The 22,921-nt window shown below is 33.0% G+C and overlaps 2 protein-coding genes across 2 annotated transcripts; one reads left to right on the forward strand and one right to left on the reverse strand.

Annotated features, from left to right (window-relative positions):
- Positions 1–104: 104 nt before the first annotated feature.
- On the reverse strand, positions 105–13,138 carry LOC129807525 (uncharacterized). The gene is made up of 6 exons (XM_055856858.1): positions 12,246–13,138; positions 6,650–6,765; positions 6,267–6,555; positions 1,012–1,463; positions 692–864; positions 105–609 (listed from the first exon to the last, which is right to left on the reverse strand). The coding sequence occupies exons 1-6, from the start codon at positions 12,334–12,336 to the stop codon at positions 552–554; spliced, it is 1,179 nt and encodes a 392-aa protein (XP_055712833.1). The 5' UTR covers positions 12,337–13,138; the 3' UTR covers positions 105–551.
- Positions 13,139–17,192: 4,054 nt separating this feature from the next.
- LOC129807531 (uncharacterized) lies at positions 17,193–20,171 on the forward strand. The gene is made up of 3 exons (XM_055856871.1): positions 17,193–19,594; positions 19,689–19,849; positions 19,911–20,171. The coding sequence occupies exons 1-3, from the start codon at positions 17,293–17,295 to the stop codon at positions 19,980–19,982; spliced, it is 2,535 nt and encodes an 844-aa protein (XP_055712846.1). The 5' UTR covers positions 17,193–17,292; the 3' UTR covers positions 19,983–20,171.
- Positions 20,172–22,921: the final 2,750 nt, after the last annotated feature.

Consider the following 22,921-nt stretch of genomic DNA (forward strand, 5'->3'; position numbering starts at 1 on the left):
GTTTTATACGATAAAAAGCCTTTTTCATCAAATTCTTTGGCAATTTGTAAGGGTAAAAGTTTTTATTGTTGCTATTTGTCGAGTTAAAAATCAAACCACAGAAATAATAAAATCAAGTACACATATATTAAGAAAATACTAAGTACATAATTATTACAGCATTACTGTAATTTGGAGTACATTTTTGATTTTTATTAAAGGGCTAGTGTATATGAATAAGTTCTAAAAAAAAATACCAGTAAAATGGCTGCAAATTGCTACAAAAAAGGATTTAAACATTATAAGCTCTTTTTTCGTGACTTTTCCCATTCCGGAGTATTTATTGGCGGGTTCTTGATACTCACGAATAATTTCTGCCCAGATATGGATGGATATAAACCCTCTTTCTCAATTCATGTGAAAAAGATGTTCCAATTGCATTTCACGACCTCCCAACCGACGAATGCACTTTATAAACTAATTTTGGACGCATATATATTATGTATACCTAAATTGATGCTGGCGCAATGTGCACCGCGATGGAGTTTCGTGAATGAGTCCAAATTAAATCTTCAAGCACTGTAAGTTTGTTTAAACTTATTCTGGACAACCTGATAAGCTGTGATGAGTCTGGAAAATGGATAGAGGCATTAATAATAATGGTGAAAATTGATTTTTTTTTGTGGGAGGGGGAAGATAAAGCAATTTTTACATGTTTTTCTTTTTCTTCTTCTTCTGCAAGTCCTCTTCAGAATCGATCGGCTGTAAAATTTTCGATTCAATGGGAGCAATGACGGTAGAATTGTCTGGATGGCAAAAGAAGGCCATTGAGTGTCTCCCCTTTGAGCTACAGTATTGATCATCTGGCACAACAACACGATGGGGCTATTGGGAAAAGCATAAAATTTCAGAGAATATACCCCCATTCACACTTAAATAGCATTTTTAGGCATGAATAATTCCCCAAACTGCCCTTCCTCAATTATTTTTCTCTGTTTTTTTTTTTTTTTATTTCTTATTCTTTTAACCTACCAAAGCTGGATATTTATTGTCGGTCCACATACTCAGCAATTCTCCCGTGTTGATGAGAATTGATCCAGGTAAATGACCAACACGCTGCCAACGCTCCGTCTGTGGCAATTTACATTCGAGTCCACCTTCGGAATCTTGCGCCAGGAGGGTAAATGTGCCATAATCGCAATGTGCACCACATCGTGTGAAACCGCGATGTTTCTCCAAGCCACTGGCATCATCTTTATCATTGTCATCCTCGTCCACGTCATTCTTATCAGTCAAATTCTCAAGATTTAGCTGATCACTTGCGCACTTTTGATAGCGATAGCTCACATTCCCCTTCACCAATTCACATTTATTGTCATCCTCCACAATTGGCGGATAGTATAGCAATCGGAGTGTTGTCTCATTCTCATTCGTTCCCGACAGCATGTGGGCATGTTTATCCAGGAAATAGTTTATTGGCAACTCTACAAATGGAAATCCATTCAGAGATTTGCAAATGCTTCAGCTATAAAATAACATTCTTCTTGCATTCTTTCACCCAAGTCGAAAGACAAGAGAACAAGATAATTTAGAAGAATTTACTATTTGCTAAAATATATTCTAAAAGTAAAAGAATCGATTGGATTTTGAATATTCCCTTCTTACTGCTTCATCTAATTCTACTTCATTTTAGATAATTCAATGCTCTCTTCTTCTCATCTATAATTTACTAAAACATTTAAATTTTTATTTAATTAGCTAGTGAGTCGCGTTTGTAGCTTGACATCACGACAAATTACGGCAAAGTTTTCGTGAATCATGTGCTTCATAAATTAGTCAAAGAGTAATTCAAAAACAGCAAAATCTGCGTCATATGGACAGAATTTGACACAATTTGAACAATAAACAATAAGCATTTGTTATAGCCTTATAGCAGAACGAAAAAATGTTACAATTCAGGGATTAGGAATTTTTTTTCAAATACACGTAATATTTTTCCATTTCAGTAATACAACAATTAAATTAAAAATAATTGACCGAAAATTCATAATAGATTAAAAAAAATATTCTACTGACCTCCACGGTCACTGAACGCAAATTAATCAAATGATTAGCAATGTAAAAAATTCAGTGTTGAGTGTTAAATTACATTTCAAATAGAAAAAAAATTGTGTTCTGAAAAGACACAATTCAACTGGGCCACTCTATGTATATTATATCCTTATAGGGTAAAGTGGTACAATTTGGACAGGGTTTTTTGTCTTGATGAACTTAGTACTTCATTTTTATTTGTATATTTTTAATGCTTTAGTTTTATAATTTGGTTCCTTGTGTTTAAAAACAAATTTTGTACTGTATTTATCAAGAAAAAAGCCATATCCAACTTGTACCGACGAATTGTCCAACTTGTAACACTAATTCCAAATCACTTTATCCTAATCCTTAAATTATTGGCATTGTTTTAGGGATTTTGCTGTGTAAGCTTTACTTAAAAATAATAATGTTAAGCAATATTTTCCCCAGTATTTTGTACTTCTTAGTTGATACTCTAAAAATCATCCCCTCGAATTGAATTGTGCGAAAAACGAATGAATTATAATTCCTAAAAAATAGGCCACGCCCCGATCAGTTTAGTATCTATTGAGAAACGGAACATCAAATTTTAGGAGCAAGGTAAATGAAAAAGCTTCTGGGTATGTTGAAAATTATTTTAAATAATTTGATGGTATACGAGGAAAAGAAATAAATTTGTATTGCCACGCCCATCACAGAAGTCCCGCCTACTCATGAAAAATGTTTCTAATGAGATGGCAAAGCGTCCCAGCTTTGCAGAGTGCTCAAACTCACAAGAAAGAACTCTCTGTGTATTATTTTTTCGCATGTTTTTTGGGTGCATACCGGTTTACTTCCTATTAAATTGATTCATAAATTTAAAAACTATATTCCAAAATAAACTGAGATTAACAAGATCTCAGATAAAAAATGCTTAAGAAATGCGCATTTGAGAACATTTTAGCATGAGTGGCAAGTAAACGGACAAATAAAAAAGTAAATCCGAGAAAGGTTATATCACTTACGAATACATTATCGTTTCATTACCGATTAAATCCGATGTAGCTGGGTTAGAAATTTCAAGATCTTTCAAAAAAGTATCCCAATTCAAGTAAATCGGTTGAAAAATAGGCCTTCCAATGTGAACTGACCTTCGACAATTCGATATCGAAACGTTTTCGAACATAATAGGTATATCAATAGGGGAATTCTGTAATTTTCTTGGCATTGTCACGCGTGAGTTCGAAACCTGACAATGCTATTCGAGCTTTTTTGTCATATCATATGAGTTCGAAAATTCAATTCATTGAATTTTTAATGAAATCCCTTTACTTGATGATTTTATGAAAATGATTTTAACAAAATTCATTGTCATTTGAATTACCTGAAATCTCAAATATGTGACTTTTGACAATGCCACATGAGCTGAAATGGCAATGTCACGGCTACAGAATCACATTTTCGAAAAAGCTCTCCTAAGATTCGAACCCAATTTGTCATATGGAATTGCCAGGAAGGGAATTCTGTAATTTTCGTGGCATTATCACGCGTGTGTTCGAAACCTGACAATGCCATTCGAGCTTTTTTTTGCTATATCATATGAGTTCGAAAATGCAATTCACTGATTATTTTAATGAAATCCCTTTACTTAGTGATTTTATGAAAATGATTTTAACAAAATTCATTGTCATTTGAATTGCCAGAAATCTCAAATATGTGACTTTTAACAATGCCACGTGAGCTGAAATGGCAATGTCACGGCTACAGAATCGCATTTTCGAAAAAAGCTCTCCTAAGATTCGAACCAAATTTGTCATATGGCATTGCCAGAGCGTTACAGAATTCCCCTCCAAGACGAAATATTCACTTTGACTACCTCCAAAACATATTCGAAAATGAAAAAAAAATCTAGGAGCCGTTTCCAAAATAAAGCAAAAACATGGTTTTGGAAGGAAAGAAGGAGAATAGAGGAAAAAGAAAACAGACTGTCCTGCAAAAAATGTCTTGTTCGATTAATAAACAAAGTTTGATAAAGGCTATTTTTTCATACAGAATATGGAAAAGTTTTGTTAAATCGGCGGCCAAATAAATTTTGTTAAAAATTTGTCAAAAAGAGGTTTTCCATATAAAATGTAAGAAAAGTTTTGTCAAACAGGTTAACAACATCCTTTTGGCAAAATGTGAACAAGATCTATATGCTCGTTTAACAAAAAGAATATAGAGTAAATAACGTTGCCTGGGGGGGGGGGGGGGGTCGACGAAGACCGGAAGTCGATATCTCTTACTGTTTGGCCTCTAACCGTGTCACAAGTTGAAAAAAGTGGATTATATAACTGCTCTCTCAATAAGTTCGAGCAGTAAAATACTTCTAATTTTATCCACTTAAAAACAAAGAATCAAAATTTTCAAAATATTCTGTGAAATATATAAATTACTTCTCGAACTCTACGGAGAGAGCAGTATATTATATATTCCCTCGATTTTTTCACCCCCACTCCCCAATTTCCACCTTCCACCCCCCGGAGACCACTTTTCGCAACAAAAAAGTCGAAAACTAAACCGGTTCCAATCGGTTTTGAACCGGTAATGGACCGATTCATAACCGATAACTAATTTTTATGAAAAAATTAATTTTATTATTTTTAAAACTGTTTTGGGGTATCTTTTGAGTGATTTATGAATCGGTTCAAATCGGTTAAGAACTGGTAAACGGTAAATGATGCGAAAGTTCTTTTGCGGTATAGCATCTAAGTCACGAGTTCGAGCAATTCGCAAAGCCTGGGACGCTTTGCCTCCCCTTTTTTATTTTGTATATAAGGGAAGTGTTTCAAGCTTCACACGCACTCTAGCTTCGACCACTTTATATTTTTCTCATATTTTTTAATGAACGTAATCCATTGTTTCTGGAAATGTGCGACTTCAGACTAGCTATTAAAAAATATTGTCATATAGATAGATAAGTTTTGAAACTAAACTGTGTGCGAAGTTTGAAAGCCTTTCAGTAAGTATTATTAGGGCGTGGTTCAGTTTTTTGTTGGCGCAAGTTTATGTGTATCACCCAAACGCGAAGCACGTAAGAGATCCTTATCAAAAACAAAAAATAAATAAATAAAATAATTAATATTGTTATAACTCTTAAGAAGAGCATCACCAAAATCTATTTTTAACAAAGTTTATCAAGAACTTTAATACTAACTCTCTGAAAAATGTAAATTTTAAAATAATAGGGAATTTAATGTAGTTATTGCAAGTTTTATTCCTCATGCTGAGCTCCTTTTGAAAGCACCAAAAATTTCGTTTTAATTGTATAAATTACATTAAACTCTCGCTCAATCGGCTCTTTTTCAATCGGGCGAAAAATTTTGTTGACAATTTTCACGCTTGATTTTGAAGCAAATTTGCTCAAATTCGCTGTAGTTCCTCTTATTTTATCGTGATTCTTTATAATTCAGCACTTTTTGTGGAATTTACAATGACTTTGACGCCTAAATCACTCGATTCGGATAACATTTTGCCCAAATGTCCAATTGACAGAGAGTCTACTGTACTTGATTCAGTCTTAAGCAAGATTTTAACAGAGAGAATACGCCAAAGCTCTCCCCTTGTACGACTTTTCATTGGAAATAATCTGAATTTTTGATTTTTAAAATTTAAACAACAATAATTTACAATAATGTACAGCCCCATTATTGTACTAATCCTTGTACAGGGACATGAATCAGAAATATATTATTATTATTATTATCATTATTATTAATCTCAGTCTGAATTTTTTCTAAAGGGTAGCTGTTGTTTTCAATTATTTCGAAGGTTATAAATTCCGGAAGTTTCAAGCAGAATTTTTCCTGCATTTCTCTTGTTACAGTTAAATTCACAATAAGAAGTTAATTAAAAAAAACTTCATATAAACTAACGTAAAAATTAAAGATACTTGAGAGTAAATTGAAACACTAATGTCTTAAATATTCCTAATCTCTTAAGTTAAAAGATTGATATTTTTATCAAGAAAAACTTCAATTATGTTCACTTTTCTCAATTGTGATAAGAAATTGCAGATTTTATCTACAAGAAAGACAGCAATAAAATTGAGGAAATAAAAAAGTTAATCAGAAAGAACATTCGGAAATTTTCCTAAGAACATTGCTAATCCCAGAGATAAACGAAACAATGGAACACTAATCTCGTAATTACAGAAATTCAGCACTATCTAAGGAAAGATTGAAGCAAATATTTACCTAGGGCAACAGCCAGAGCCTGTAGGAGTAATGAGGACAAATTCTTAAAGTCCTTAGTGAGATCGGCAATGTGATCCCTGAAACCAGGAAGTGGATCTTCTGGCAGGGATGCACCACTGAGCATACAAATATTGAAAGCATGTCTCAATTCCTTCTTCTTCCCATCAAATTTCTCCTGACCCGGTTTCACATAGCCATGATTGACACCGTCCCTCTTTCGCAAATAAACATCCTTAATCTCTGTCGGTAACTCACAGAATGTATCGAGATACTTCCATGCTGTATTCAGCTACACAAGGAAATGAAAAAGGTTTAATTGAAATGGAATACCTCAAATACCACTAATTGCTGACCCATTTAAAGGGGGAAAAGCATTTTCTCACCTTCTCCTCCGGAATTCCATGATTTACCAGAACGGCCAAGCCACGCTCTGACATTGCTCTGTGAAGTTGACTTGCAACACGGTTCACCACTGATTTAACTGGAACCTCCTCTGTGCCTGGTGGGTCAGTGATTGAATCACACAAGAGAACTACATTAGAATAATTGCTCAACATTATCCATTATAAGAGAGTCAAACAATTATTATTCTTGTCAAGGAAAAATGGCACATTAAAGGTAAGTATAATGGACATTATGATTTAAATGGGAATAAAAGAACAAGTTTATTAATATAATAAAAAGAAGTGTTGGGGTATTTGGATTGAATAGCAAATTGCTAACATTCTTTTTCTATTCATATTCTTGCGCAATTGACCATTTGAAGAATGATGAAGATGTTCAATCAATAACCAAAATCCACTCAACCGTTTAATTTGTCGTTCGATTTGATTGATTGAGAAATATCCTCTTTAAGTAAATATTTATGAAGGATCTCAGAATACAAGAGAATAGGTTTATCGCACAAGTTCACAATTGATGTATCTTCATGAAAAAAATAAATAAAGATATGCCTCCAGAAATATCTCAATAATGGTCAAAAAAATTCCTCAATCTCCTCCATAATAAATATTGTTGCCAGGTTATCAAAACATTTAATACAAAACACATAATCTATCAATTGAAAAGCAATTTGTGTATATTAACATAAACACGTCTGCAATTAAACTTCGTAATACCAATTATAGTTATTGATAAACAACTCTCGTCAATTAATTAAAACTATATGTTGTAATCCAAATGTGATATTTCTATTATAAGTGAAGCGTAAAATTCTTCACAAATAGCACTAAAGACAGTAAATTATGACGTTTGAGATAACTGAGACACACTGGGGCAAAACATAATTTTGTTGTTCAATTTGTAATCTGAAAGAACAAATTAACTATATAAATATTTCACTTTTCTGCTTCTGTATTAAATCGTGTTTACGCTGTCTCCTTATTTTGCTCACAGACAACTTTCAAGATTGGAACAATACCGCCATAGGTTTTAAAAAGAAATATTTAAAACCTGGAATTGGCATAAAATTTAATTGAATTTGCACGATAAAATAATACAGAAATAAGTGACTCAGAAACATTTTATTGCAAACCAATATCATTTAACTGCGAAGTTATTGATAGAAATTTTTGCCTGAAAGGAAATTTTCTGGGAAATTCCACCATATAAAACTTTCTGATAATTTAATACGCTATTCCAAAACTTTCATTAAAAAACACAAAATATAACTTCCAGGTGTAAATATGAAAGTTTAAGAAATTTATTTTATCTTTCTTACAAGGATTTTTTTCTAACAAGAAACTAATAACGAATAGACTTTCAAAATACCATCACTTTATAAAATAAATCTTTTCCACACTGAGAGAAATCCGAAAAAGTTAAAATAACATTCCTGAAATGTTAATTTTACCCTGCAGTATTGATCCGAAATCGGTGTAAATATTACCCTTTTTAGGTGTATTAGGGGTTAAAGTTACCCTTTTTCATGTTAATTTTACTCTTAAAAAGGTGTAAAATTAACATTAAAAAATGTTGATATATTTTTACACCTTAAAAGTGTTAAAGTTATGAGGAAAAAAAGTTAATCGCATCCTCTCTTTTTTCTCAGTGCAGGGAGAAGTGGAGTACTTTTGAATTAAGGCACTTCTAAAACCGGGATTTTTTCTACTATTTTTAAATGGAAGTGAGCCTTATCATGATGTAATTTAAGCTTTACAATTAGTTAGATTAATATCGTAGTAAGATCCAGTTCTATTTAAAAATAGGAGAAAAAAACGATATTTTAAAGGTGCCTAATTCAAAGAAGCTCCATTTCCTCCAATATTACAAATTTTTAGTAGCAATCTTCAGTATTTTTGTTACTGAAAATTTATTTGTAATTTATATTTGTAATTTATTATTTTTACTGAATTATAAAGATATTTGGTTCTAAAAAGTTGTTTGTTTCTAAGACAGTCTCATCTCTTAAAAATGTCTAACTGAGATTAAATAATTACACCATCCGTTCCGAAATAAGTTAGTACGTTTGGAAAAAAATCTTGTTCCGAAATAAGTCATACGTTTGGAAAAAAATCGGAATTGTTGGTAAATGTTTTGTGTATCAACAATTATCTCTTGTAAAGAACTATTGTCAATTTTCAGAACAAAAATTGGGGTCCAGTCTCGAGGGTAAGTTGTGGAACGAACGAATGTCTTAAAAATGTCTTATTTTTTGCGTTTTATTATCAATCTAAATTAGGTGCAAAATGGTTAGAGATTGAGACTTGGGACCTTTGGGTGACCCCCCATAAGTTGACCTGCCCCTCCCCTTCCTCTGAAAAAATCGCACAACATGTTTTCGACCTATCCCAAAAAAAACATGGTTTTGGAGGACAAGGGGAGGGGTGGGGGAAAATGAAGGATATATTAATGGTCCCAGGGTCAATTTATGGGGGGGGGGGGGTCCGCCGAAGGTCCCAAGTTCCTATCTCTAACCACTTAGCACCCAGATATTCGAAATTCGAACACATAAAAAAGGATGTTCTTTTTATTGCTCATTTTGCAAAATTTGAGCAATAAAAAATGTCATATCGGTAATAGCTGTAGAGTTCTACTTATGCATACTAAAAATTTAGAACAAATTCTAGCCTGTAATGTTAATCACAGTCCATTTTTTAGTAATTAACTATCTACCGGAGCTCTTTGAAAAAAAAAACGCAAAAAATGGAGAACTTCAACATATGGATTCCTCAATTTACCATAGACGTAGGATCCCCATATTATTCCTGAACATGGAGGATAGTTCATACATAGGATATCTGCAAATAACAAAAACATGCTCTGAAACTATTCCTTAATACCTAGTTTTTCCCCAAACGTACGACTTATTTCGGAACAGAAGGAGTATAATTTATTTCTCTTTAAAAATACATTGTATCGAATCCCAATACCTATAGAGAAATGGTTTCTATTTGTAAAAAAAGTCTCTTTAAAATAATATAAAATCAATTAAATGGAACAAAATAAGTTTTAATCATTAATTATTTAAATCACACTTCGAGGTTTTAAAATTTCCTTTCCATGCATCTACCGCCGTCTTAGGATTATTTTCAACCTCTGGGACATAACAAAAGATAAGACCCTTTTTCATTTATTTAAAAAACGAATTTCTCAGCCAAAAATGTAATTGAAATTTAGAGATATATTTTCTAAATCGACCATAAAAATACATTTAAAATAAAATAAGAAAATTGGTACAATAATTTAGCTCAAATTGTAACGCAAACCTTCCTTAAGATGTATTTCAATTTAGTATATGATATAAATATTTATAGCACTGCAATATTCTGAACCGGTAATGAACTAGGAGTGACATGATAATTTATTTTCGATACTACCGTATGACGATTCTGAAAAAATTATACGATAGCAGAACTTCCTGTAACGAATACAGATATTTATAAACAGTCACATTCTTTTAAGAATGTCACAATGAATGGCTCAGCAATGCGTAAAAAGTCGACATTCACTTAATCTAACAGATATAGATTTATCGATACTATCGATTCGATAGTGTCGAAAAGTTATCATTCCACCTCAGTTTCTTGCAAGGATTTTTGAAAAGAAAGAAATTTTAAATTTTTGGAGAATTTCATACACAAAAATTCCATTTCTGATGTATTTTACACCACGTTTCGTCTTGTATAATAAGTTGTAATAAAGTAAACGAAGTAAACATTAAATACTTCGTTTAAGGACTAGTTTATATCATCAGCTAACAGGAAATTTTTGGTTTCTGGATTTCAGATGAACCAATTCCGAGAAATATTGTACCCCGAAAAGAATGTTTATTTTTCAAAAAATAATCTCCAAAAATCAGCCCTCAATGGCTGAATTAAAAAAATAAATAAATAAATGGAAATTTCAGAAAATAGTTAAAAACAGGGGCCTCTCGACATTTCATTTTTCCATACGTTTTTGCATAGAGACACTGAAGACTATTGGCAAGTCTTTTCCTAAAGAAAATTGACTTATCAGTCTGATATATTTCGAAATCGTGCATTAAAAGCTATTTAAGAATGCATATTTAATAATGTTCATCAAAATAATACAAGAACTACGGACAAATTTGTTTAAGTCGCGGTGCAAATCTGCAAAGCTTTTACAAGGAAAAGTGAAAAATATCTTCACTTTTTATTATGCTTGATGGGCCCCTGGTTTAAATGTTGTAGTTTTGTATGCCTAAAAGCTTGAATTAAATATTTTTTTATGCTGAGAAACAATTTAGAGAAAATACTGTGTTTTTTTCTTAGTCTTATTGACCTACATAACTCCTTAATTGCTCATCAATTAAGACAAAAAATGGCAATAAAAATTATATTCGGTCATTAAAAATTTAAATCTTTACAAAAATGTGTATAATTAATTTATAAAATTACATCTAACATGATTGCAAGCAAATTTAATTTAATTTTATTTTATTTTTATTTTTATTTAATTATATATTGTATTTATTGTTTTTTATTAGTCTTATTAGCAATATTGCACTTTACACGACTTACATTAAATGTTATCTCAATTTGCTTTGGTCTTTTTTCTCATTTGTGGCTTTAACTTTAATCTTCATTCTCATTCATAAGCCTGAATAAAAAAATAATCAACAACATTTTACTAATTAGCATTGAAAAATCTTTTAAAAAAAAAATGCTGAAATATGATTGCATTTAAGAAGCTCTCTTTTAAAATTGTTTATCAGGCAAAGAACTTCAAGTGCACAAACTAGGTGTGTGCACTCCTATCGTTTAATCGATATAAATAGACTTCCGTTTTTGAATATTTATAATTAGATTCTAATCCCTTCGCATAACAACTATTTTTGGGATAGACATTTCGGCCACTTCTTACAAATAATTTAACCTCTTTCTCAATGAAAATGTATAATGTTAGTAAACTTGTCCAGATAACCATTAGGTTGATCATGAAAGTTTGTTATAAAAATTCAGCAACAGAGAAAGTCTTGAATCAACTGAAATTTTAAGCTTTTCCTCTTCAAAGAAGAAAAAAAATGAAAGGAAATTTTAAATACACTAATTGTGGGGTTTTTGTTTACAAATTCCAACGAAATTACAATCGCAAACAAAACATTTACAAAAATCTCAACAATTTACGATCTCAGCTCTCAACTAATCATAATACCTCCTATATTCTCGGGAAATTCACCAAGGGTAAGTAACTGAGATTAGAGTGATATCTCAGGCAAGTTGAGAGCTAAGCAATGCCGAGAATTCCCTACGTCATTCTATACCTCCGATCATCAATCTCTAATCTCCTGGGTGTTTTTCCCCTGTCTCTCAAAGAACAATCCCAGAGCAATTGCTAATTCTAGGCCGGTCAGATCATATTGACTAAATTCCTATTCGTGCGTCTATCGTTTATCAGTTGCGGAATCCGCCAAAAGTTCGATCATGTGATGATCTTGATTGTGACGATCGATCAATTTAGCCATCAAAGTGACTTGGGGAAGATTTTCTGTGAATATCCGCAAGATAATTTACTCACCCATGTGTGCCAAATCAATTATTGGCAACTGCTGGGTCGACAAGAGCGTCGTCAAGTTCGTTTTTTCCTCAAATGATTTGCCTTTTAACATGATTGACACTCTTTTCTCAAATACACTTTTTTTTAGCAATAGATATCGGACACACTAAATGTGAATGAGAATTTACTTGAAATGCAAACACAATACACCGCGATGGCAACAAAAACAAGATATTTTTGCGCAAAATTTTTAAAATTTATTTTTTTTTTGATGGAATCACTGATGATATTCTTTTATCACACCTTTTGTCATTATTTTCATCAACCTTATCATAGGGTATTTATAGTCGCAGACTAGATAACACAAGTGACACCAACTTTGTGAATCACAGCAATCGTCGATAGCAAAATTTTTTCAGCAACTTCTTTCTAACATTCTCCAACACGATCGCCCACTTTTTGCACAAAATTAGGCCAAAATCTGATAGACAAATAATGTTTGCACTAATGTATTATAATAAGAAATACGTAAGAGAATCGGATTTAGTTAAATTTCACAGAAAAGTAGGGCTTTTTCTGAGTTTTTTACAGGCCAAATTTCCAGAAAAGCAGACACGAGACGCGTGAAACAAAACACTGGAGTTGAATGAAGACGATCTCTTTGCAGGCGACAGCAAAATATCGAATAGGATCGTACGAATAGGCCTTTTTTGTTTATGTGTGAAAAGTGCTAGAAAACCGTTAGATAAGTAAGTACACAAAATTCAAAAATTTAGTTTTGATGTAAAATTAATTATTGTCGAGATTAGGTAACTTTGGATCCCAATATTAAAATTTCTTGCGTAATTACAATATAGAAAATACAAAAAGAAATAGTAGTGATTGCCGTGATTGCTCTGATCGCTGCCTTTATTGTCTACTAAACCGCTACCACGTTGCTTACCCAAGAAACATTTTCATTCTGGGGTCCAATTCTTTCTGGTGCGCTTCTAGTCATAACTAGCTCTAATCTCGTTATCAGCTGTACATTTTTAAGATAAATAAGAATATTTCAGTATTTCCAGTACAACAATTACATTTCTTCAAAGTTATATTTTTCAATAGAATTAAATATTACTATTTTTCCTAAAAATGTTTACCAGTGTAGGGATTAACGTACACATTCCGGTTTCGAACACTTCGTATTTTTCTCAAATTCCTTTGATGAATCTTACCTATGGCAATATATTTTTTAAACAGTAGACTCTCGCTAATTCGGCTTCCTTTAACATCGAGCTACTTTTTAATTCGGGCAGCAGTTAAATTTGAAGAAAGTTTGTCGACATTTTTCAAGTTCGATTATGATTATCGAATGAAGCAATATGCTCAAATTTGCCATGCTTTGTCTCAGTTGTGATGTGATTTTGTATTATTGAGGGGCTTTCATGAAATTTAGAATTATTATGAGCATATAAACTTAATATGAGTATGCAAGTGAACAAAAAATCGTTGCATTTCAAAGCCTTTGATGTCCGAATTTCTCTCTAATTCGGGTGACATTTCGGTCACAAATGCCCGAAATTGAGAAAGTCTACTGTAACTAATCTACTAGGATCACAAATTTCCTGAAAAAAATTAAGTCAGAATCATTAAAACAAAACGGGAAAAATAGTAAATTAGTGTTTGAAGCCAGAGTATATGCAAATCCTGAAAGCCTTCCTCTAGTAGTGAAACTAGAATTAGGGGAAAGCGCGCTACCTTCGGACGACTCAAGCTTCGGACAATTCAATTTTTTCTCTATGTTCCTTATGGATTTCACTCATAGCTCTTTTCTGAAAATATGAGGCATTGAATTAGCTATTGAAATATAATATTATAATGGGGCAAATTCATTTATAACACAATGAAAAAAATGATTTGTGCGAAGCACAAATCGTCCGAAGGTAGCGCGCTTTCCCCTACTATTTGTGACTAGAATATAGCTTCAGAATTGAATTTCTGACCATTGTCGTAGAATCTTTGAGATACGGATTTATATTATGTCGATTTTCTCAATTTTTTTAACGTGTCTAATTTACTAACAAACTAGACACGGTAAGAGGTAACTATATATTTATTATTTTGTGTTCATGATTTTACATGTTTTTGAATTTTACATAATGATAAAACACACACAAAAATAGTATACACGAATTTTCTTTTTTGCCAAAAAAAAGATTCCTGACTCCAGATACAAGGTATCAAAGATGGCGTCTCATGCTTCATTTCTCACTTTCGATTTTTGACGAAAATTTTAAAATTGTTGTATCTCAAAAGTGGATTGAGATTTTTTTATTTCTCTTTTATTTGAAAGGAGATTTTATTTTCTTTGAAACGATATATTCGATTTTGGAAATTAATTTTTCGATAATTTTTCAGAAAAACCTCATTCTCAAAAAATTTGAATTTTTTTACTGTCTTTTACTATCATAGCGATCTAAGCGGACAATAATTATTGTCCTATACATCCCAAAGACTCCTCATTCTCCTTCTAAATATTTTTGACTAAGAAAGCCTTCCAGATACTGCATTTAATTTTTGAGCATCAAGTCGCATTATTCCTGGGTACACTTTTATTCGCTGATAATCTACTACTGTAGAACACGGAAAATACTGCCCACTATCCATTACAATTTTCTTCTTTAAGAATAATTTATTAGGGTAAATTAAGCTAATTCAAAACCTGTTTCAAATGGAAATTTTTCGCTACTCCAAATGGAAACATCATTTTTTCCATGACAAATACAGTATTAAAATTTTATTTTGTACTCGTTTTTCTCCCGACAGTCGTTTTTTTTTTTTTTGGAGCCGTCGATTTAGTTAATTTTGCTCCAAATAAAGCAGAAATCCATTCATATTCATAAATTTTAATTTGTTAATTTCTTTAAAAAAAATTAAAAGTGTACCTTTTCATCATCCAATTTTTCATCGATCGACCATGTTTTTCTATGAAAAACACAATAAAGTATGACTGTTGTTTATTCGTTTTTTTCTTACATTTATGTAATATTATTTCTGAATAATTTTAGTTAAATTAAGTGTCAATTTTTTTGGCAACAGTACGTGAAGTTTTCAAATGAAATAATCACCTATTTCGTGAACAAAAAGGGTTTTTCTGAAGTGTCTCCAAATGCTTCAATAAGAAACACTGGAAATACAATTTTTTTTAGAGGTTTTCTTATTATCTCAGATAGGAAAGGAGGAAAGACCAGGAGTAAGAACAAATCCTACACTCAAGAGCAACTCAACAATATTTTGGAAACCTTTCGTCGTGGTTCCACTTACACTGTTTGTCTTCAATTAGAAAATTTCCCTTGCCTCCATTTGGATTAATTTGTTTCCAATAGAAGCATTTTGCACATGTGTATTTGTCTTGTATTTAGGAAGTTTTCAAATTATATTTAAATAATTTTCACTAAACAGTAGCATTCTAGAAGAGCGAAGGAGCAAATTTATGTAATTTTCCTCAGAAAAAATTGAACTTTTGTGTTGAATCTTCTGTCAAAGTTAAAGTGTCTAGAAATGGTTTTGAATTAAGACATTACCGCAAGGTCTTTTATTGTAAACCTTACAACTGAACTGAATACTTTAGAGCTTTAACTCTTTCGCGTCACACTTTTATTCAGCAGATGAATTCATGCAAAATGTAGTTTTTCCTAATGCTTTATGATCAAATATAATAGTTCAGAGAGGAAAAAAAAAATTCCATTGCGTGAAAACTCGGAACACCCCCGGGTCATATATGACCCTATTGTCCTCAAGGGAAGTGTACATACCATTTTTAAAATCTATATTACGGGCTTTTTAAGAGTTTTTTTTTGCTTGAAGTTATTAATTTGGCCAAAACCATGGAAAACTGGATTGTCTTGATGAACACTGTACTCCTGGTGTTCAAGGAATCTTCCTGGTAATCCCTTGAACTGTCACTGTCACAATATTTTGAGTGGTATTTGGCAAAAAAAACTTATCCACATATTTATTCACACCCAATACAATTACACAATATGAGACGCTTGCAGAATACTCTAAATTATTGCAAAATATGTTATAATTCATCAGATATAAGATGAAATGTCCAGGAGCAAGATGTTCCACCTGCATTTTACAAAGAAAAACAATGTCCTAACTACATTTCGCTATAGGTTTGGGACGAAAACACTGTTACCCTTGCCGACAATAGGGTCATACCCGGAAAATTCTACATGCTTTTCTGGAAAATTAAGAATAGTTTATTATATCACAAAATAGAATATCCAAAGATTGTATATTGCATATTTTATTTCTAGAGAACTTTTTGCTGAAAAAAATAAATTAATATAAAAAATTTTGAAAAAGAAAAGTCATTTCACAAAGTTCGAAATTCGTGATTTTTGCTCTCAAATATTTTCTTTTCCTGAATATCTGGAGTCTTGAGAAAATTAGCCAAGAATCTTACATACTTCTATTATGATGTCGTGCACAAACCGATAGATTTCAATTAATGTAAATAGTCAAAAAATTTGTTTTTTCCCCGGGTCATATATGACCCTAATGACGCGAAAGAGTTAAGTTAAAGCATAATATAATAATATGACATAATAATTCTTGGGAAACATGGTCATATGTCCTCGTAATAATCCTTCATAAAATAACATTAAAATCATTTTAAAAAAATATAGCATCGATTGCATCGTCAAATGACTAACATTTCTTTGTTTCTTTGCTTCTTGGGTATAGTATAGTTCTTTTTGAGATTTTTGAGAAAGTAGTAAAATAAAATAGTTAAATTTTATTCATTTAAATATATTGAATGATGTTCTAAGTTCAATATTCAGATACACACTACAAATCCTTATTTTTTTTTTCTTTTTTTTCTTAAATAAAAAAGAAAAATGATATTTCAACTTTCAAAATTTTACAAAATCCGTTAATTTAAAACTGCTAGAAAAATGAAAAAACGCCCATCCAGCCGCTGTAAACAAAAGTTTAAATGTCACAGTGGGAGTAAACGGAGTAAAAAATTTTTTTCCAAAAAAAAAAAGTGCCTTGAAATCCAATTCTTCCGTGAAATATGAGCCACCATTGTCCTATTGATAAAGAGAAGTACCCACTGAGCACCCAGATTCTCAATTATTACTTCAAATATGGTCAGAATAGGAATTTAGAGAAGTATCTCAAACCAGCCCGTTCAAAATCTTCAAGCGAAGGAAGCCTTTCCGTTGCTACAAACAAATACATTAGCCAGTTGACTAAATCTCTGGAGAATCTCAATGTGCTGCACAATTCGAGTGATAAGGAGGATAAGGAGGGTAAGTCTGGAAGTGAGGGTGAAGAGGAAAAAGTCCCAGAGGCAGAGGAGAAGCCCAAAGACAAGGGAGATGAATCGGGACGCAAGAAAGGAAAATATCAATTTGTCATTGATTCCAATGTGAATATCACAATTCCTTTCAATCCCCCTGCCACTGTGGAATCCAAAGAACAGCCAGAACCTCTGCCGAGTACGAGTCGCCAACCAATTGTGAGTGTTCCTATGCAGGAGATGCCATTGGAGAGAAAACAGGCCGTTTCCACGTCACCCACGAGTAGTGTTATTTCCAATAAACAGCGCCTGGAGTGGGATTCCCTGGCGGATGTGGGGTATGAGTTCTGCAATCTGACAGAGGCACAAATGAGTGCACAAGAGAAGGCAGTACTTAGGAAATTCTTCACTGAGAGGGGCTTGCAGCTCAATCATCCTCTGATACTGCTTTCTCCAAATATTGGGGCATCCAAGAAAAAGGATGACAATGAGCAAGAGCAGAAGGAGAAGCCACAGAAAGCTGTTTCGAGAATTAATTTCACTGAAGGGGATTTTGTTCAGAGTACTCCCCTCCGGAAGCCAACAACTCTACTGGAAAAATCGTCTCAGACAACTGGAAAGGAGTGCATTAGCAAATCCATTCAGGCTGAAAAATCTGCCCTGCATGAGCAAAACTCAGAAGAATTGTCTGAGAAGCAAGAGAAGACAGCCCAGCAGCGTACGGGATTGCAGGAAACTCGAGGAAGTTTTGAGTTTTTTGCTCCACCTCAAATCCAGAGAAACAAGGAAAATATTTCCCCATCGTCCACTGTCAAGAGCTCAGCAAGTAAGAATAGTACTGGAGAGGAATTGAGAGCTCACATTTCCAACTACTTGGATGATTCTCTGAGATCTGACGGAGATGACTTCCAGAGGAGCCTCCATCGGGCAACTTCTTTAATTACTCTACTGATGGACTCCAAGTCAATTTCGGCGGGAACGAAGAAGGACCTGGTGAAGAAGATTTTTGACAAATTGGAAAAGAGTTACAAGAAAAGTCGCTCAAATTCCAGGAGTGAGATCTCAACGAGTTCTGGGCAAACTAAGTCTAATTCCGAACACTCCCGGAGATTCTACGTGGATGAGTTTCAGAAGTCGGAATTCCTGAAAGAGTGGCTAAAACCTCTGACTCATTCCAGTGGAGAGTACAAGGCTCCGGAAAATGCTTCAATTGTCCAGAGTCAGGAGCACTCCAGGCCAGTATCTGAGACATCTGGGGTATCTCATGAAAGTAGAATCTCCCGGAAATCTTCAGCGAAATTCAGTGGAAATGCAGCTGATGAAGGAGTATCGAAGGAGAGTTTGGCTAAAGAGTTGCAGCTATTGAGGATAGACCAGGAGATTAAGCATCTCAAGGAGATTAAAAGGATGATTGTGGAGGAACGCTCGAAGAAACCTGTTGCTGAAGAAACTCCTAAGGAGTCTCCAATTGATGAAATTTCTCAAATTTCCATTGCTGGAACTTCTTCCTGGAACTCTCACTGCAATATGAAGCAATTTGTGAAGAATCGTTCCAAACTCAAGACCCCATCTGACCGCTCCACAGAAGGCCAAGGAAACATTCCGGTCAGCAATAATTTGTCTAGTACTTCGAGCGGAAAATACTATTCAGAACCAGTTGAATTGAATTATCAGGGAAAAGTAGCGTCAAACTCCAAAAATACTTCAAGCACCTTCTCCAGCCTCCTCTCTGGCTCTCCAGTTGTCCGCAGCAGACCCACCAGGAGCACTCTAAAGAGTGCCCAAACCCAGACATATGATTCAATTGGCAGTATCAATAATGCAGTAATGAATAAGCAGCAGCAGACGAAGCTCGAATCAATCGCCTACATAATAACCCTGGACAAAGGGCATGACAGGGTGAAGCATGTACAAGAGTACTTGGAGGAGAATCGACCGGAGTTTGTGTGGAGTGCCAATGAAAGGAAAAATCAAATTGAATTACAGAGGCAGGAGCGACAGAGGAAAAATGATGAGAGGGAAAAGTTGCTGAAAGCCAAAACTCTTCCTATGCACAAATTACATTCGCTATTAAGTAAATCACAGACGCTCTTCTTGTGTCATCTGACGTGCCCACTCAACTTTCGTTTTCTTTTTTTCTTTTCTTTCTTCCTTTATCGCCCCCGTAGAACCTCAGCGGCATTCCCCAAAAAGCAATTCATCTGTTGTGTACAAACAGAGAACCAGGCGAAAGTATAACAATCTGGCTGAGCAGGTGAAAAAGAGGGAACTTCAGAAGACCAAAACGTATAAGGAAAATATCAAAATGATCCAGATGATGTTCAATAAGGTGCGCAAAAGGCATTGAAAATCTTTTTTTTAATGGGCAATTGAAAGCATATTACTTTCAGAATTTACAACGAAAGACTCTCGAGGGACAAACAACGATTCCGCACAGCAAACCCGTAATTAAATCCATCTAAAGGTAAATCGTTTCCTATCTTTTATTCTTTCTAGTGGGACCAACATTCACTCAAGACGTTTCCTAGTAACTGTAATTAAGAAATAATTTAGAGTTGTGTTTTTTATTGATATTTAAAATGCTGAAATAAAGCATTTTAATGGTTTTTATTAGTTTAACTGGTTTGAATAAATAATAATAAAAAATTGCAGTAAGATTTTTTACTTTATTATACCGTTGAGTTTACCACAAAATCATGAAGATCCCTTTAAAAAAGAAATTTTATTTACAAAGGGGCAGACAACTCACCAAAATCACTTTTCATTAATAAAAGATTTACAATTTTGTAAGTGATCATGAAATTACCGTAATAATTAAATATTTTCAATATTTATACGATATTCTTATGCAGAAAATATGGTCAAAAAATTTATGAGCTGTAAAAGGGGTGCCAAAGCAACGCAGGCTTCGCGAAGTGCTCGGACTTATGACTTAGATGTCTATACCCCAAAAGTTCTTTCGCGCATCATTTATCATTTACTGGTTCTCAATCGATTTGAATTTGAACGGATTCATAAATCACTGAAAAGATCTCACAAAATACATTTCAGAGTATTAAAATTTATTTTAGGATTTAAATTAGGTACCAGTTCAAACCCGATTGGAACCAGTTCAGTCTTGTCAGAAATTCCAAGGCCTTTCCAACAAGCCCAAATATGATAACATTCGATTGAGAAATGCGCTCTCTAGAGCCTTTTAAAATTTTGACCTTGAAAAATAATTATTACAATTATTATAATAATTTAAAATTAAAGGGGTTGCCAAGCGTCCGAGACTTTGTGAGCTACTCGAACTCCCATGACGAAGCTCTGCCTATAAATTAGATATATCCTTTTTCGCAATTTTTTTTTTGTGAATATAAAATTAATGACTATTTCAATTTGTCTAAAAATCATAATAAAACCATCTTAAACTTGAAAATTGATCAAAAACAGAGTATTTTTTATAAATCATTAACATTTAAATTAACTTTAAAAAATTATACCGATGCTTTACCGATTCTCTATTTTCAAGGTAGTAAAAGTCTTTTAAAGTAATTATTTTACCCTACTTCTAAAAATACTTTTACATAAAATGAATTTTATTGTAAAATTTGATTTTTTTTAATCTTAAGTGCTTTTTTTATAGAACATACTAGTACCATTTATATGCTTTCTAGGGGAAAAACAAATTGATTTTCCAAAATTCTAAAATAACATTTTATATAAATCAGATATTTAGGATCTTACGGAATAGGTTTTTTACGTTAATATACTAAATAAAATGGGGGAATCAGTGGCGCAATAGGCAAGACCGTTGACTCTTGGGCGGATCGATTCCCTGGCTCGATTCACTGTTGTGAGTTCGAGTCCCGCCCGGTGCAAAGATCTGAATGTTTAGAAAAAGACATTTTCACTGTGATATAACGTAATAAAAATGCACCGCCTCGCCCAACAACTCCGGGAGCATGGAAGAAGCATTCACCATACTACGGGAAGGCGCTCCTGGGCGGTCTACAATGGACTTCGCAGATTCTTCCAACACGGGATATAACGCATTGTAAAAAAAAAAAATGATTACCTTGTAATATATATCTCGATACGATTAATAATAATAATACTAAATAAAATGACAAAATAAACTGAGAATATTAATAGAAATACAATACACAACACATCTGGCCCGTAAACGCTTCTAAAACGACGGAAATACATCCAAGAATTCCTGTAACACGGATACGTAGTTTTCTTCCCATTTCAGTTTTATGCGCTTATTGATAATTTTAAATTTTTGGAATATATGAGGCGTTCAGAGCAAAAAACTCTAAGTCGTATATATGCATTTCCCTATTAAAATAGCGATTTTTTGCTCTCAGCTCCTCATATTCAGGAAAATATGGAACCATTATACTTTTATTTATTCCACTATGAAAAAACTATTTCGAATTTGATCCAACCGGTAATATTTTCTATATTGTTGTTAATTCAGTTTTGTGAATCCTAACGTCTAAAAATGAGAAACAACATAACATTTTTGTGTTCAAATCGTTTATTCGTTATTTAAATCATCGCATAATAATTACTATAACACTTATAAAATATTGAATGCCTCAAGTTCTGACCAATTAGATAAAGTGACGGGTGATTATAAAATAATTAAATTTGATAATCTTACCTAATTATCAAATTTAATGATGGGTCAGATGTGATAAAACAGATATTTTTTCACATTAACCCAAGGAAACCTGAGAGATTTCTAATCAGTAGGGAAAAATACGGCAGTAGCACACATGGGGTAGTTGTAAACACTGATTTTTATGTGTCTATTATTCAGAGTCTTAGCGATCATTTCTTCAGTGAATAAGGATCCCTATGCTTTCTGTGAATTTATATTGGCCCCGGTCTTTGAAGTCTAATATCTAAATTACAAAAATTGCGTTGTTTAAAAATACCCCATGTATACTACTACACCAGTTTCTAATACAGTAGACTCTCTCACAAATGGGCATTTGGGGCGAAATGTCATCCGGTTTATCGATAGATTTGGGCGTCAAAGCCTTTGTAAATTCTGCAAAAAGCGCTCAATTATAAAGAATCACGATAAAATAGGAAGAACTACAGTGAATTTGAGCAAATCAGTTTCATAATTAAATGTGAAAATTGTCAACAAAATTTTTCGCCCGATTGAAAAGAGCCGATTGAGCGAGAGTCTACTGTACCTACATTCAATAAATCATGAAAAATGTGCTTTTCAAATAATTTTACAAAATTTTTCCTTGCAAAGTCCTCTTTTGTGAAAGATTGCCGATGTTTATAAAGACTATGTAAAGAAAAATTAAGCTGTAAGGCCCAAATAGACTCCAGCTAATCTTCAATTTAGCCTTTAAAATTTTATAGGTTAAATTTATTTCTAAACTGTCAC

Source organism: Phlebotomus papatasi, chromosome 1 (assembly GCF_024763615.1).
Source record: "Phlebotomus papatasi isolate M1 chromosome 1, Ppap_2.1, whole genome shotgun sequence".
Taxonomy (NCBI): Eukaryota; Metazoa; Arthropoda; class Insecta; order Diptera; family Psychodidae; genus Phlebotomus; species Phlebotomus papatasi.